The sequence below is a fragment of the Python bivittatus genome, unplaced genomic scaffold (genome assembly GCF_059951505.1).
Source record: "Python bivittatus isolate LINGU-HERP-01145 unplaced genomic scaffold, Pbiv_v1 ctg000310_np1212, whole genome shotgun sequence".
NCBI classification, from domain to species: Eukaryota; Metazoa; Chordata; class Lepidosauria; order Squamata; family Pythonidae; genus Python; species Python bivittatus.
This window is the reverse complement of record NW_028277054.1, coordinates 89,745-103,131: the sequence shown is the minus strand read 5'-3', so window position 1 is coordinate 103,131 and position 13,387 is coordinate 89,745. Positions and strand designations below refer to the sequence as shown.

The window sequence follows — 13,387 nt, the reverse complement described above, 5'->3', positions numbered from 1 at the left end:
AAGCGCGCGCGTCGTTTCTGACCAGGCCGCCTCAGATAAGTGAGTGGTGCCTGTCCTGCGCCAAACCGGTCCCTTGTCAAGGGGAGCGACTGTGCGGCCTGGGTCGCCCACGGAGTGGAATAAGCTCCCTCAGCATTCAGGAAATCAAAATGCCAGGGGCGCCTCTTTGGCCAGGCACCTGTTTTGTACTTATTGTATTGTTAATATGTATTTTAATTTTTTAGATTCTGTTTTTGCTTTTAAATGTTGTTTGTCCTCCGGTGCTCACCAGAACAGAAAGACAGATACCGTATGTCAAATAATAGCAACAGAAATGTCAGAAGGACTTCATTTCCTTTGGAAGCAACAGTAACATGCAACACGCTGCAGCCCCTTGAATTCCTCAAGGTTTGCAGAGAAGGAGAATGGTGGCGTTGGCCAAGCGGAAGCGCTAAGCCAGATTCAGATGTGCTGTAAGGCGGGGTGGGCCGGCCAGCCAGCCAGCCAGCCAGCCAGCCAGGCCTGTTAACCAACTGGCCATTGGAAGAAGGAGGACCTGCCCCAGCCAGGGCCACTGGTGGGTGAAGAAGTGCCCTGGCAGAGCTGGGAAATTGCATCAAGCTGGCTGGGGCTGAGGCCTCGCCTCCATTCCACAACTGTCCCAGTCTCAAGGTTTGCAATGGGCGAATCTGGGTCTGGAATTAGAAGGGGAGTCCTCCCACCTAAGTGAGAAAGAGGCATCGGCCTGGGGCAAGGTGAGAAGCCCACCAGCTCCGGCAGAGATTGAAGGTGTATTGCCTTTACACTCCCCCCTGCAGCAGCTGCAACACCAGGCAGAGGCCTCCCTGGAGTAACCAACCTCAGGAGCCACTCCTGCCCCCTCTGTAGTGAAGTAGGGAGAAACCAGACCCACCCTGGACACATCCCAGGGATGGTTTGGCCTGGCAACGATGCAGGGCAGCTTGCAATGAAGGCAAGGTCTCCTCACCGGAAGGAGGCTCAGATGGGAGAAACCCAGGAGCTGGTCTGGAGCAGGAGAGGGTTTTGGTTCTTCCCCAAAATAATGCAAATGAAAAAAAGGTATTTCCCCTTCTTTCCCCAAAGGACTGCGCCCTGGCCCTCTTCCCCCTACCCTTTATCCAATAAGCTTTACAAATTAAAAAGATATTTTCATTCTCGAAGTTTGAATCAAAAGTTCCAAATTGTCCGGGAGCAGCAGAGAGGAATGGAAACTGATGCCGTCATCAGTCACAGAAGTGGAAGAGTCTGGCTCAGACCAGGAGGTAACTTTCAGCGCCTCCGGCTGCCAGCTTCCTTCAGCCCACGTTGGCTGGGCTGAGCAAAGGCCCAGCGGCTCCGTCTTCACAGCCACAGTTCTTGCTTCTTTGCTCTACGTGTCCTTGCGGACTCCTCTTAGTTTAGGGTGGAGAGCAGCCTAGCTAATTTGGAGTATCTGGCATCATCCAAGGCCTAAGAGTGTTGTCCTCTGGCCGGCAGGCAAACCCAGAAACCAGGAAGGATTTAAGGGTTAGGGTCCATTTAGCTCAGAGGCCCAGGCTTCCAGCACGCCTCAGCCATGTCTTCCCACAAGACTGGGGAAGGCTCCAGGCGCTCTTGGAGTTGGGAGCTGAGCTTCTTCAGAGAGGCTGGGCTCTCTGCCGGACTGGTGCTCCAATCGAAAGAACCTGCCCTTCCGAAACGCATCTCCAGAGGAGCCTCAGAGGATGCCAGCTGGGGTGGCATCTTGGAGTGTGCTGGGCTATGCAACTCTGGAGAGTAAGTTGGGTTTGTGAGTAGGTTTATGGTGGCAGGGGTGAGACTGGAAAAGTTCCCCGTGCATTCATACTTTTTTTTTAAAAAGTGTTTAAAGCAGATTGGAGTCAGTCCTGCTGTATATTTAGATGCAAACAGAGAGGCCTGTAACTTGTAAATAAGGGCCAAGGAATACTGAAAGTGCAGAGGTTAGGAACCCCTTGGAGAAGGGTTCAGGAGAGGTGAAGGGGAAAGTCCCTTCTCCTTCTTTGCACCATGCATAATATTAGCCTGATTCACAGAGCAAGATAAAATGAGACAGGTCGGGCTTGTGTGAACTTCTGCAGTTCAGTCAATAAACTGTAACTAATCAGAACATGGTTTAATGTATTGTTCAAATCCAACAACCATGAATTCCACTGCAAAAGTTGGGAACAGTCACTTGCTTAGACAATTTAAAGATAGATTTATAGCTCCAATTATTGGAAGACAAGCAACTTGGAATCTCCTTTAGCAGCAGCACTATATCAGCCAGAGGATAACAAAAAACACAGCATACTTCATTCACAGTTGGCTTGTCACTGCGGAAGAAAAAACGTTGGACTAGATGGGTCCCCTTTGGTCTAATCTAATGTAGTTCTACATTCTTAACCTTAAATCAACCCCAGACCAATTCAGAATTTGCAAGCTGCACAAACCTTTCTGTCCTGGAGTTGTTCTCCACTCCAGCAGCTACTTTGGATCTATGCACACGGGCCTCAACCTGTATGCCTGTGGCTTGTGCACACTTTCCAATCTCAGGAAAGTCCCATCCCTCCTGGAAGCATCCACCCTTGCCCCACAAACAGTCTCCCTCAGCTGCTCTTCCTTTCCCTTCCTGCTCCCTTGCCAGCCCCAAATGAGGAAACTCCAAAGTGCAGGCTGGAATTCTAGCTTGCTCCCTGAACAAGATCGCCATCCAGCACAGAGGGTGAGCTGCCCCAACCGATGTGACCGTTTCAAGACAAGAGGGAAGCAGCTGGGTGTTCTCTGGGTGGGCTTGGGGGCAAGAAAGAAAACCCCGTACCAGCAAAGACCCTCTTCCTGTCCCTGGTTCTCAGACAGACAGAATACAGTACACAGAATTCCAACATGAAGGTGTTGAATCCTTTCAAAGCAATTTAACAGGAAGCAGCTTTTCACCTCTTTTAGCACTTGATGCTCATATAACAAACTACCCTCTGTCTCACCACTGTTGGCTGCCCAACCTTGCGCGAGCAGCTCCTGCCTACGCACATAAAGAGGTCCAGCCCAGCCACCCTCCCTTGCCTGGGCAGCTCAGGAGGGTTCCCTGGGGGAGGGAGGAGAAAGCAGGCAGGGGCCAACGGGGTGGGCGCTGTCTCTCAAAAGCAGGTGTTCTGGGTCCTAAGACTCAAAGGCCCAGCATATTCCTGCCCACCAACCCAGACAAATCTAGCCCTTTGTGCAAGTAAAAAGATCCCTGCTGAATTCCAGAAAAATGTCTAAAAAGCTATTGCAGAACTTTGCCATAGCAGACAGCTGTTTATCCTAGATTATTACTGAAACTGACGACAGCAAGTATAGTACCCAACTTATTTCAAGTTGGTCGCTTTTCTTTTGAGAAAGCTTCCAAAAAGGTAGCCATGTGAGGCATTCAGGAACAGTCTTATAGAAGATATAATGAAAACTTTGTTCTCTATGGCAATGGCTCTTTGTCTGGGATTGTCAACCCTCATTTCCACCACTCTCCGCTGGTGACTTGGGACCACAATTTACTTTGATCAGTGCCCTCATAGTTCCTGTACCCCCACAAGCATGTCCATGAGACAGTCAAGATCTGCCAGATCTGGCCTCTGCTCTCCCGGTGAGCAGAAGGCCTCCTTGAAGTTGGGAAGGCTGGTGGGCAGCCACAGATCACAGTCATACATGGAGGTGTCAATGTCTTCAAAGACACCCTCCAGGCCATCTTCCAGAAGGTAGCCAGCAGGGCTCAGAAGCTCCAGGGTGCTAGAAGGGCAAGGGTGGGAAGGCCTTTCAGCCTCAGGGCTGAGTAAACACAGATGGGGCCCTTCAGGCTGAGCAATGTCATTCGAGTCCTCCAAAAAGGTGGGGAAGGCAGATGAGTCAGCAGTGGAAAGAAGGCGTTCGTCCACATGTGGGGAGAGAGAAGGCAATGACGGCAGCCTCCAGCTGGGCTCCGACAGACGGCAAGCCAGGACGCTGGGCATGGAGATGGAGCTGCCCCCAGGACAAGGGCCCTCCTGGCCTAAGGTGGCCTGGAGAACAGGGGCAGGCACTGGCTGCATCTCACCCTGGCAGCGACGGAGGGTGTTGGCCACCAGCACCAGGTGCCGGAGGTTGGGCTCAACGTGCTGCAGGCTTTGGTGGAGCTTGGAGACAGACAGGCTGAAGAGAGAGCTGCACGGCGTGGCTGCAGCAGGCCCAGCCTCCTCTTCACTCCACTTCCGCTTCATGCCTTTCGTCAGCCAATTTCTGGAAAAAAACAGCAGGGGAGGCGGTCAGAGAAGCCAACCCAGCCAAGTCCTAGGCAGTGGGTCCAGCGGAACAGGCCTGCCCTCTGAGGTAGGCCACATCAAAAAACAGACAAAGCAAGGATTTCAGGAATGCTCCTTTACTGGTGCAGAGTATCATTGCAGGACCTCAAAAGCCTGCCGGAGCACCCCTCTGCCGTCCTCATTCCAGAGGTTAGTTTCGGTTTCTTTCTCTTTCCCGGGACTGAGCTGCCCTCAAGGTCACCTCCCGCCCCCCCCCCCCGTGTCAAGGAGCCTCAAGGCTCCCCTCTGGTCGCTGGGCACCTCTTGAATCAGTCTCAGGCTTCCTGCGACATCCCGTCCCACACAGGCTGCCATCTGGAGCGGGAACTGTGCATCAGGAAGCTTGAAATCAGTTCAAATGGCAGCGAAGATGCAGTTCGTGGCTTTTCGACTTGCAGCACTGTGCAAACACCGCCTTCTGCCAGAGGCCTCTTTCCATCCCAAACAGTTGATAAAGAACCATCCAGGGAACCTGCTCTGCTGAGAAGTGTCACCTCTCTTCAGCTGACAGCCTGGTTCACACAACATGTCAATTCCAGGCTGCCTCCCCCTCCGCATTAGGCGAGCAGAGGTGCCTGCCTCCAGGCACCGTCCCGCTGGGTATTAGATGAGGTGGGCTGTGCGGCCAACCGCCCCCTGCTTTCCACGTGCGCTGGGGACCAGTCCCCTTCGTCCCGACGGGAGCCAACGCTCCAAGCGGTTCGGGCTCTTCGGCTCAGTCTTAGCTCCTCTGGAGGCTGAGCCCCCCGCTGCTTTCCCCGGGTCAGGCCGGCGCTTACTTCACCTAGACATCCGAGCGGTTCGTGTTCTGGGAACCGAGTCAGTTCCAGAAGCTGCCGGCGGGCCGACCAGTGCGGCGCCAGCGAGGTCGGACTGAGTGAGGGGGCGGCCGGCCCGCGAGGCTCCCAGAAGAACGGGGCGGGCGCCGACCCCCGGCCAGCCAGGGAGGGCGGCGGCGGCGGGCGCAGGCTCGAAAGCCGGAATCAGAGCCGCCTCGAGGGCGCCGGGACCCACCCACGCGCTTCCCCTCCCGCGGCGTCCAACTGGGCCGGTTCCGCGGGACGTTCGGGAGACGCGCGCGATCCCCAGCCCGGCAGCGCGCGGCCAGCGGCGGGGGCGCCTTCCCGCCCCGCCCCGCCCCGGCCGGCGCAGAAGCGGAGGGTGACTCACGCCAGCGGCAGCAGGCACCGCCCCCGCCTTGCCCTCCTCCCTCCAAAGCCGGCCGAGCCCGCGGCCGCGCCGCCGAACCCCGGGCCGCCGCGCGAGCCCCGCGCCCGCAGAGGGTCCCCGGACCCCTGGCTTCACCTACCCTGCTCCTCAGAGGCCAATCAGCGGGGTCTGGAAGCCGGCGCGCAGCCAATCAGCGGCCGACATGCCCCCCTCGGCGCCCCGGGCGAATCTCTCCGGTCCGGCGAGTGGAGGACGGCTCCGGGCGCCCCGCGTGGGCGGAGGAAGACCGCGGCGGCCAATGGGCGCGCTCGCGCGAACGCCTCCTCTCCATAGGGCGGGCGGGCGCCGGGAGGGGAGCGGCGCCCGACCGAACAAACCCGCGAGGCCACGCCCCGCGCGCCGATTGGCTGGCGGAGAGCGGCTCCGCGTCCGCCCGGCAGGGGGCGCTGCCGCGGGCCGGGCGCTGCCTTTGAAGGCGGAGCCGGGGCGCCGGGGCCCCCTCCCCCGCGGCTCCCTGTGCCGGGCGCTCCTTCGGCCGTTGCCCGGGGCGGAAGCTGGTCTCCCGGCGGAGGGCGGCAACGCTCAGCTGGGGCTGCAGGACGGCCGGAGCCCCCAGCCGTTCGCCTGCGGGAGGGCGCCTCTGGCCAGGCCGTGGGTCCCGGGGCCCCAAACGGGAGGACGGCGCCCCGGGGAAGGCGAGGGTTTGGAAAGCGCCCCCGCCCTTCCTGTCCCCGGCCGGCTCGGGGGGCCGAGCGCCTCCGCCGCCTCCCGGCGCCGGCTTTCCCCGCGAGGGGGGCCGGCCCGAAGCGCCCGGCCGGTTTCCTGCCGAAGGGAGAGCGGAGCCAGCCGGTGCCGTCAGCCCCGCAGCTGCAAGAGGGCGGCCACTCCCGGCTCGTGCAGCAAAGCGCAGTCACGGCCGTCCTTAGGCGGATCGCCGTGACTGCTGCTCGACGCCTCGCGTCGCGAACGGCGTCTCCGCCGTCAGCAGTAACGCCCGAGCGCAGATGTACAGTGCCTGAACTCGGTAGCTCCACCTGCCATTTTACTGCTCATAAAATCCTGGCTCTCCACGTCTCCCTGCGTGAAAAGCGGTGGAGGTGCCGCCCCGACCTCCAGGACGGCCACTTAAACCGCGCCCGCCTCCGCTCCCCCAACCCCGGTGCCCCTCGCGGCCGGCGAGTCGGAAGCAGGAGAGATCCGTCGTCGTCTCTGCGGCCACTAGCAGAAAGCGAGAGACTCTGCGGGGCGCGATCTGTTTTTCTACCTTTTAAGCACAACGCACGAAATAAATGGTTCAGTGTAATACTGAAAACTCCTTCCAAGCCAAGGCTTAATTAGAGCCAAATAATAACGTTACCATCCCAATAGATCAATGTTTATTTCATTAGGGGCTTATGCTTTGTATGCTTTCGAGTTACACAGAACTTTGCAAGAATCAAAACGAATCAAGCTTTCTCAGCAACACAGGAGGAAGGTTAATATTAATATGGAGATACTTAGTTACTTCCATTCCAACCTTTTAGTACTTCAGACAGGATTATTAGCCACTTTCTAGGTAGATACATCGTTTTAAAAGTGGCTTCTGCATCACACCTCCTCTCTGCTGATAGAAGGGGCTTGGCTAACGCATTCCACTAGTTTGGTTCTAAGTAAAGGCTTTCCTGGGACTGCAGCAAAAATCTTTGCTGCCCAAAGATTCCTTTCCACCCAGGGGAGGAAGCTGCAGACCAGAACTCTGGCACAAACACACAAGGGGCAAGGGCACACCCAGCTGCGTCTGAATTCAGGAGAGCGTCAGCACACAGGGGCTGCTTGCAGCTGGTCTGCCTGAGGTGGGGCTCGTGGGGGATCTGCTGCCCTCCTGGATTTCCTGCAACGGGGAGGAAGGCACTCAGTAGCGCGAGGGGTGGGGGCCGATCCATCCGAGACAGCGACTTCCAACATCTGGCTGGAGGAGGGGGTGGCAAGGCCGTAGGGCTCATTCCTTGGGGTAGTGCCGGGAGAGATAGATGTTCTTCCCGTCATACTCGGATGTGGTCAGGCACTTGAGAAAGAAGTGCCCCAGGTCATGCTTGGAGATGACTCGGGAGCCGCTCGAGGTGTTCATGGTCACAGTGTAGTCGCCAGTGAGGGGCTGGTCACCTGCAGGAGGAAGAAAGCCCCAGTGTCATCTCCAGGAACCGCACAGCAAGCCAAACTGGGCCAACCGTGCCGGGAGCAACCTTAACCCAAACAGGCTAAGCCACAGCTCGTTTAATCCTGATTTCTGGAATAAACCCCAATGGAAGTTCCCATGACACACTCAGCTGAAACCAAATGAGCCATAGTATGGCATTTACCTTGTGAGAACCAGGCCTAACATGCTGTCTGGAAGGAGGAGGCAAAGGATTTTATTTAAAAGAGGCATTTTAACCAAACCTGTTCTTAATTTAGCACTGGGAACAGGGCATGTTTCCACATTAAAGGGTTCTGTGTTACCCTACTCATGGAAAATGAGTTTTTGTGCATGGAAGATTTTGCTGACTACTTCCACATTCACAAACCCTTCTTGTGCCCAAGATGGACCCAGTGGTTGCAGGCCACTGTGCTCCCACAGCCCCAGATCTCTCCCCAAGGCACACCTGCAATGTGGGGTGGCATGACATAGACACAGTCCAGTCCCGACTCTTTCAGGATCTGCTGCATCCGGATGTGGTCTTCTGTCACCGGCCGCAGCTTAGCAGGAACTTTGTCCAGGTCCCACATCAGGAAAGCTATGAGCAAAAGCCCAAAGAGAAGCACCTCATTGCAGTGTCTGTGTCTCCCCTGCAGGAGCAGCCCGAGGGCCAGGACAGGAACTCGCCCCGCTCCTTTGCGTAAAAGGTGCAAGAGCCTCCAAGGGAGGGAAAACATGTCTGCACCTGACCATGGGGATCTAAACTCAACCCTCTTTGATCTGCCAAGGTCCCAAGGCAAGCCTGTCACAGCAACAAGAAAAGGGCTTTGGAGACCAAGGAAGGTGACTCTTGGTGCAGAACCAACCGCAGCTCAAGTCATCCTCTTGACTGCTGGGGCTCACAGCCAGTCCAACTCCAGACCTCCGGGCCTCATCCCCTATTTGGGTCTGGCGAAGAGTCGAGGCTGGCACCAGCTATCTCACTTACTTCAATCTCCCACCTCCAGCACCTCAAACTGCTCGCTCAGTGGAACTGCCTCTCCAATGCAGCTTTTTCCCAAGAAGACCCAGGGCTATTGGACAGGCAGTGATTGGGGTCTTTCTGATCCACTCAACAGGAGATCCTGTCCAGGGGATGGGGGAACATTAAATCTGTGCTTGCAAGGAGACCCCTACCTGAGAGACACACCACCACCTTGCGGATGCCACAGGATTTCATGGCTGCAACAATGTTTCGGGTGCCTTCAGACATCATTGTTGTGGGACCTAAGAGGTGGAAAAGAAAACCCATGTGAGCCAAAAGCCACAGGGCAGGGAGGGGACTGGGGAGGAAGTGCAACCACTCCTACTGAGGTCGTTGCGGGTGCCCAAGATGATGATTACAGCATCCTGCCCATTCACTGCTCGATCAACGTCTGCCCGGTTCAGTACATCTCCGACCACCACTTGTGCAGGCTGGAGCTCTGGGGGGAGCCGGACAGGGTCCCGTACCAGCACCGTCACCTGGTAGCCTGGCGAGGGAAGAAAAAGGAGCTGGTCAAGGAGCAGAAAGTGACAGCTAGGACTTCTTCCCCCAAAGCACAGGAGGGTGCAGCAAAGCAGGCCTCAGAGCAGGCCGGTGAAGAAAGAGCTTCTGCCCATTGTCCCCAGCAGTGAAGGGCAGGGGAGGCTTCAGGAGATGGATTTCTCCCCCCACCCTCCCTCCCTCGGCTTCGCCTCTGGTTCCTTCCCTCCTCCTGCCTGAGAAACGGCTCCTCCCACCTCTCCGGACACAAGGACGGGAAGAAAGGCTTCCGCCTGGGGAGGGCTTTGGGCGCTCATTTGGTTTGGCCACAACCCTCTTTCTGGAGGACCCCCTTTGCTCTTCCTCCCTTTGACAACCAATGGCCTCCTCAAGCTTGTTCAGCATTAAAATGCTTTGCCTTCTTTGTAAAATAACCTCAGTCCAATTTCTTCTTGGCTTATTCTTGACATATTTAAGAAATAAAGTACAGAGGAAGCACAAAACCTGTTGTATATTTAGCCTGGCAGAACTTTCTTTTACAATTTTTTTGCATGGTAAAACCTTCTTTTTTAGCTCATTCCCCTCTAAAGCCTTCTTTGATTCAACCATACCGGCATTCTTTAAGAACTATTTTATATATTCTGCCAGTGCAGCACATTTTAGTCCATTGTTTTAAAGGAATTTGCTACCCTTAAATGGGCCCTTCCAATGGACTTTCAACTAATTATCTTGTTGCTGAGGCACTTCTCTTTTGAAAATCAACCTGGCCTGTGTTGGGCAATTCTGGCATTTTCCCCTGCCTCTGCAATGAGTTTGATAGCACAGGTCCAACCCTCCCTAGGCAGCTCAGCCCCACTTAAAGGTAATTTGAGGCACTGTATGGTATTAAAGCAAAAAGGTTGACTCTCCTTCCCATGATTTCACAAGCAGCTGATCTAAAGGACCATTATAACTGTATATTGAAACTTGAAAGAAGCCCAGATGTCAGGGCCTAATCCTACAATCTGCTCCGCATCAGAAAGAGGATGCCCATAGAAGCAGAACCCAGAAGAGGGTGCCCTGGCCAAGGAGGAGTCTAGATGTGGGGGGCGGGCAGGAGGCAGGGAGGGGTTAACTGGCCAGTTCAGCTGGCTAAGACTCTCCCCACCTGAGTTGGCAGGACCAGTTAGGATCACTCAAACAGACCCTCGCCAACTGTAATACCCATCCAGGGGACCATGCCGGGCCTCTTTGCTCAGAGGGCTTCCTCAACTGGAACATCACGTGCAGCACATTTTGCCCTGGCCCCTCTCCCATGTCTGTTTTGCACACACTCTGGCAAAGAGCAGTTCAACCTCCCCAGCAGAGGTGGACCAGCCCACCTGCCTGCCTTTGGTTGGAGGAAACCCAAGAGGGCCAATGCAACCTTCAGAATTAATTCACCTCCCAAAGAAGCCACAGCCTCCCCACCCATTCTCCCTGCAGTGCTGGTCCCCCCTGATACTCCCTGTAAGGGCCTCCTCCTCCTCCTTATCACTACATGGCAGGCAGAACTGGGGAGTGTGTGTGTTGGAGACAACACGCAACACGTCGCCCTGCTGCTTATGATACCAATGGCGTGTTCCCAAGTGCCTAGCCTGGGTTACTTCAGCTTTCCAAGCATGCTGAAACAGGCTGAACGCTACAATGCCATGGCTGCTCTGTGGTTCAGGGTCTGCTTGCACCACCTGCCAAACCAAGCCCCGGGGGTGGGGGTTGAATACTCTGTGCTGCGAATCTGGTCAGGCTCCCAGAGCCAAGCCATCCCCTGAAACCGCACTAGCACAATCGTGCTTGGTTAACTTCGAGTTATGCGTCAGCCGACTCCTTAGAAAGTACTTTATCTGCCCTAACCTACTTCGCAGGGGTCTAACAGAGAGAGGAAAGCCGCTGTACACAGCTGCCCCCGGGTGAAGTCGTTCCTCCTTCGGCGCCCCCTCCCCCACTCCGGGTGTGAGCCGCAGCCGGCGCTTCTCGGGCTGGCGGCTGATCCGGGGGTAGCAGCCACGTCCCCGGGCGGCGCAGCCTCCGAGGCCGGAGCGCTCCCCGTCGCGTTCTTTCGCACACGGGGGGGGGACGGCGCGCCCCTCCGCGGGTCCCCGCTGCTCTGCTCCCCAGGCCGACGCGCCCCGCCCTCACCCGCCTCGAGGGCTTGCGCCAGGGTGGCCAGGCCCGTCATGCCGGTGGCGCCGAAGATGGCGATTTTCTTGCAGGCTGCGGCAGCCCGGCCACCAGGCTCGCGACTCCCCTCCATGCTGTTGCCGTTGCCGCTGCCTCCTCGCCGCTCCAGCGCAGGGCCAAAGCAAGCTCTTCCGCCTGGAGCTCCGCCCGGGGAGGCAGGCCCAGCGGAGGGCGGTGCCTGGCTGCTTCGGCTCGCCCCGCGAAACGAGCAACCGAAGCGCGTCTCCTCCGTCCCGCGGCCCCGCTGCCCACGCGCGCGCCTGCCTGCCTCTCTTCCAGTAGCTGGAAGAGCCGCTCGCCGGCCCCGAGCGCCCGGGGGAAGCCGGCGGCCCCTTTCTCGCGCGTCGGCTTTACTACCTGAATTGAAAGGGGCGGGAGCGGCTCAGGCGGCGGACAGGCAGCGGGCTACGGCCTGAGTCGCCTCAGCCAGGGAGCCTCCCTGGGAAGTACCCCCCAGCCCAGCTTACCTTCAGGGTTGCTGTTTGGGGGAAACACGAGGAGGAGGACGCGGTACGGCATCTAGAAGGAAGGAAATGGAGGAGGGGCCTTACGCCGCAGTACCGGGAAGGGGAGTCGAGCCGTCAGATAGAAGCTGCAAGGCTCTAGTTCTCTCGGGCGAGCCGCCCCGCGCACCTCTCCTGTCCCCGCGGGGCTGGGCCTCTGCAGCATCGCCCAAACGCGCAGCCCGCCGGCCGGCAGTGTTCAGCCATGCAGGTTCACTTAATAGCGGCGTACTCCGCTTTGGCGTGGTTCGGTCAATTTTGGCGACAGCAGCAGCCTCCGCCTCGCTCGCGCCTTGTCATCCTAGCTGCCGGGCCCTGCTCCGGTTCCTTGCGCCACAGCCCCGCACCCCTTTCTTCCAACTCAAGCTACGCCTCAGGACTCGCAGCCGCGGGAGCCCAGCGCTACAACTCCCCTCACTCCAACCAGCAGCCTCAGCTCGCGTCAAGAAGCTCGGGGTCCGGGAGGGAGCGGGCCAAGGACGGGCCCAAGGTGACCCTCCTCGCCCCCCTGCTGCTGCAGAACCCCTCCCGGGCATCTCGGGCGGCGCGGGTTGCCGGACCTTTTGCCCCGTGGCTGCTGAGCGCCGGGAGAAAGGAGGGCGGCCGCCGCCGCCGCCGCTCCTGGAAAGCGGTCCTTGCAACGGGCGCGGCGGCTGCGGGAGGGGGGGGGGCTCTCTTCGGCTTTCTGGGAGGGACTGATCGGCGCTCCTGGATTGGCTGCTCGGCCAGGATGGCGATAGCGAGAGGGGCATAGCAACGCTGCGCCGGGCACTGCCGGACTGCTTCGCCCTGCTTCTGCGACCACTGACGAGAGTTCTCGCCAGCATCTCGCCCGGCGCGCGGGCGAGGCCGCCTGGCTCCTGCTGCTGCTGCTGCTGCGGGCGGCGGGGAGGGACGAGGCCCCGCAGGTTTCTGGTGCGCAGGTGAGGTTGGCCAGGCCGCAGCTGTTCTCCCGGGAAGAGGCCCAAGGGACACCCATCGGGCTCTAAGGGGCTGACGACACGACCGGAATGGGAGCGAGTCGAAGAGGACAGGAGGCTGTTTCCTGTAACGCCTCTCCGGAGGCGAGAGAACAGGCCGGGGGTCGGGGGCACCCAGGAGACGCCTCCCCACCTCCAGGCCCCCAGCTCTGGCGCGCTCAGAGAAGGAGGGCCGTCGGAGCCAGGCCGTCCATGCGGTAGAAAGTCGCCACATCCCCCGGGACGGGCGAGGAGCAGAAGGGTCACTCTTGCCTGGGCGGCCTTGGTGGGGCAGGACCCTCTGCAACCTGAGGAGGCGTCTTCCAAGCCCTGCCCTGGGGCTGACCCTGGGAAAGGAGGAAGGAAGCCTTAAATGGTGTGCGGGGGGGGGGGGGCATCATCCAGGCCTTTCTCACAAGGAGAAGGTCCCTGCTGTGCCCTTGTGCACCAAACAAGGGCCAGGGACCCGAGTTCCTTCCCTTCCATGGGGCCTGATGAAACTGCACCACTCCTTTTGCATTGCAAGCGCTGTGCTTCAGATTCCAAAACCTGACAAAATTTGGGCTGACATGTGGATTTGGGATATCCAAATGGGTCAGCAAGTATTATTA

General features: G+C 58.1%; 3 protein-coding genes across 5 annotated transcripts in view; 1 reads left to right on the top strand and 2 right to left on the bottom strand.

Moving 5' to 3' along the window:
* Positions 1-2,098: 2,098 nt before the first annotated feature.
* SERTAD1 (SERTA domain containing 1) lies at positions 2,099-6,285 on the bottom strand. 2 transcript variants are annotated; one of them, XM_088139609.1, is made up of 2 exons: positions 5,596-6,285; positions 2,099-4,224 (listed from the first exon to the last, which is right to left on the bottom strand). In XM_088139609.1, exon 2 carries the CDS (start codon positions 4,203-4,205, stop codon positions 3,522-3,524), a length of 684 nt encoding a protein of 227 aa, XP_087995735.1. In that variant the 5' UTR covers positions 4,206-4,224; positions 5,596-6,285; the 3' UTR covers positions 2,099-3,521. The 2 variants fall into 2 exon arrangements, with proteins under 2 accessions (XP_087995735.1, XP_007433847.1); XM_007433785.4 differs by lacking the exon at positions 5,596-6,285 and adding an exon at positions 4,548-5,568.
* Positions 6,286-6,817: 532 nt separating this feature from the next.
* Positions 6,818-12,440, bottom strand: BLVRB (biliverdin reductase B). 2 transcript variants are annotated; one of them, XM_088139610.1, is made up of 6 exons: positions 11,948-12,440; positions 11,782-11,833; positions 8,961-9,122; positions 8,788-8,877; positions 8,078-8,209; positions 6,818-7,598 (listed from the first exon to the last, which is right to left on the bottom strand). In XM_088139610.1, the coding sequence occupies exons 1-6, from the start codon at positions 11,981-11,983 to the stop codon at positions 7,435-7,437; spliced, it is 636 nt and encodes a 211-aa protein (XP_087995736.1). In that variant the 5' UTR covers positions 11,984-12,440; the 3' UTR covers positions 6,818-7,434. The 2 variants fall into 2 exon arrangements, with proteins under 2 accessions (XP_087995736.1, XP_087995737.1); XM_088139611.1 differs by lacking the exons at positions 11,782-11,833; positions 11,948-12,440 and adding an exon at positions 11,273-11,549.
* Positions 12,441-12,600: 160 nt separating this feature from the next.
* Positions 12,601-13,387, top strand: part of SPTBN4 (spectrin beta, non-erythrocytic 4) — a 40,635-nt gene continuing 39,848 nt past the window's right edge. The window contains exon 1 of the mRNA XM_088139596.1: positions 12,601-12,740. The gene's annotated coding sequence lies outside the window, so the exon portion shown is untranslated. The remainder of the gene's footprint in view (positions 12,741-13,387) is intronic.

Coding starts and splice junctions, on each gene's coding strand:
- BLVRB (XM_088139611.1), bottom strand. CDS start 11,387: ATGGAGGGGAGTCGCGAGCCTGGTGGCCGGGCTGCCGCAGCCTGCAAG. Junction 8,210..8,787: donor GGTGGTGGTGTGTCTCTCAG/GTAGGGGTCTCC, acceptor TTTTGCTCATAG/CTTTCCTGATGTGGGACCTG. Junction 7,599..8,077: donor CATGCCACCCCACATTGCAG/GTGTGCCTTGGG, acceptor TTCCTCCTGCAG/GTGACCAGCCCCTCACTGGC.
- SERTAD1 (XM_088139609.1), bottom strand. CDS start 4,205: ATGAAGCGGAAGTGGAGTGAAGAGGAGGCTGGGCCTGCTGCAGCCACG.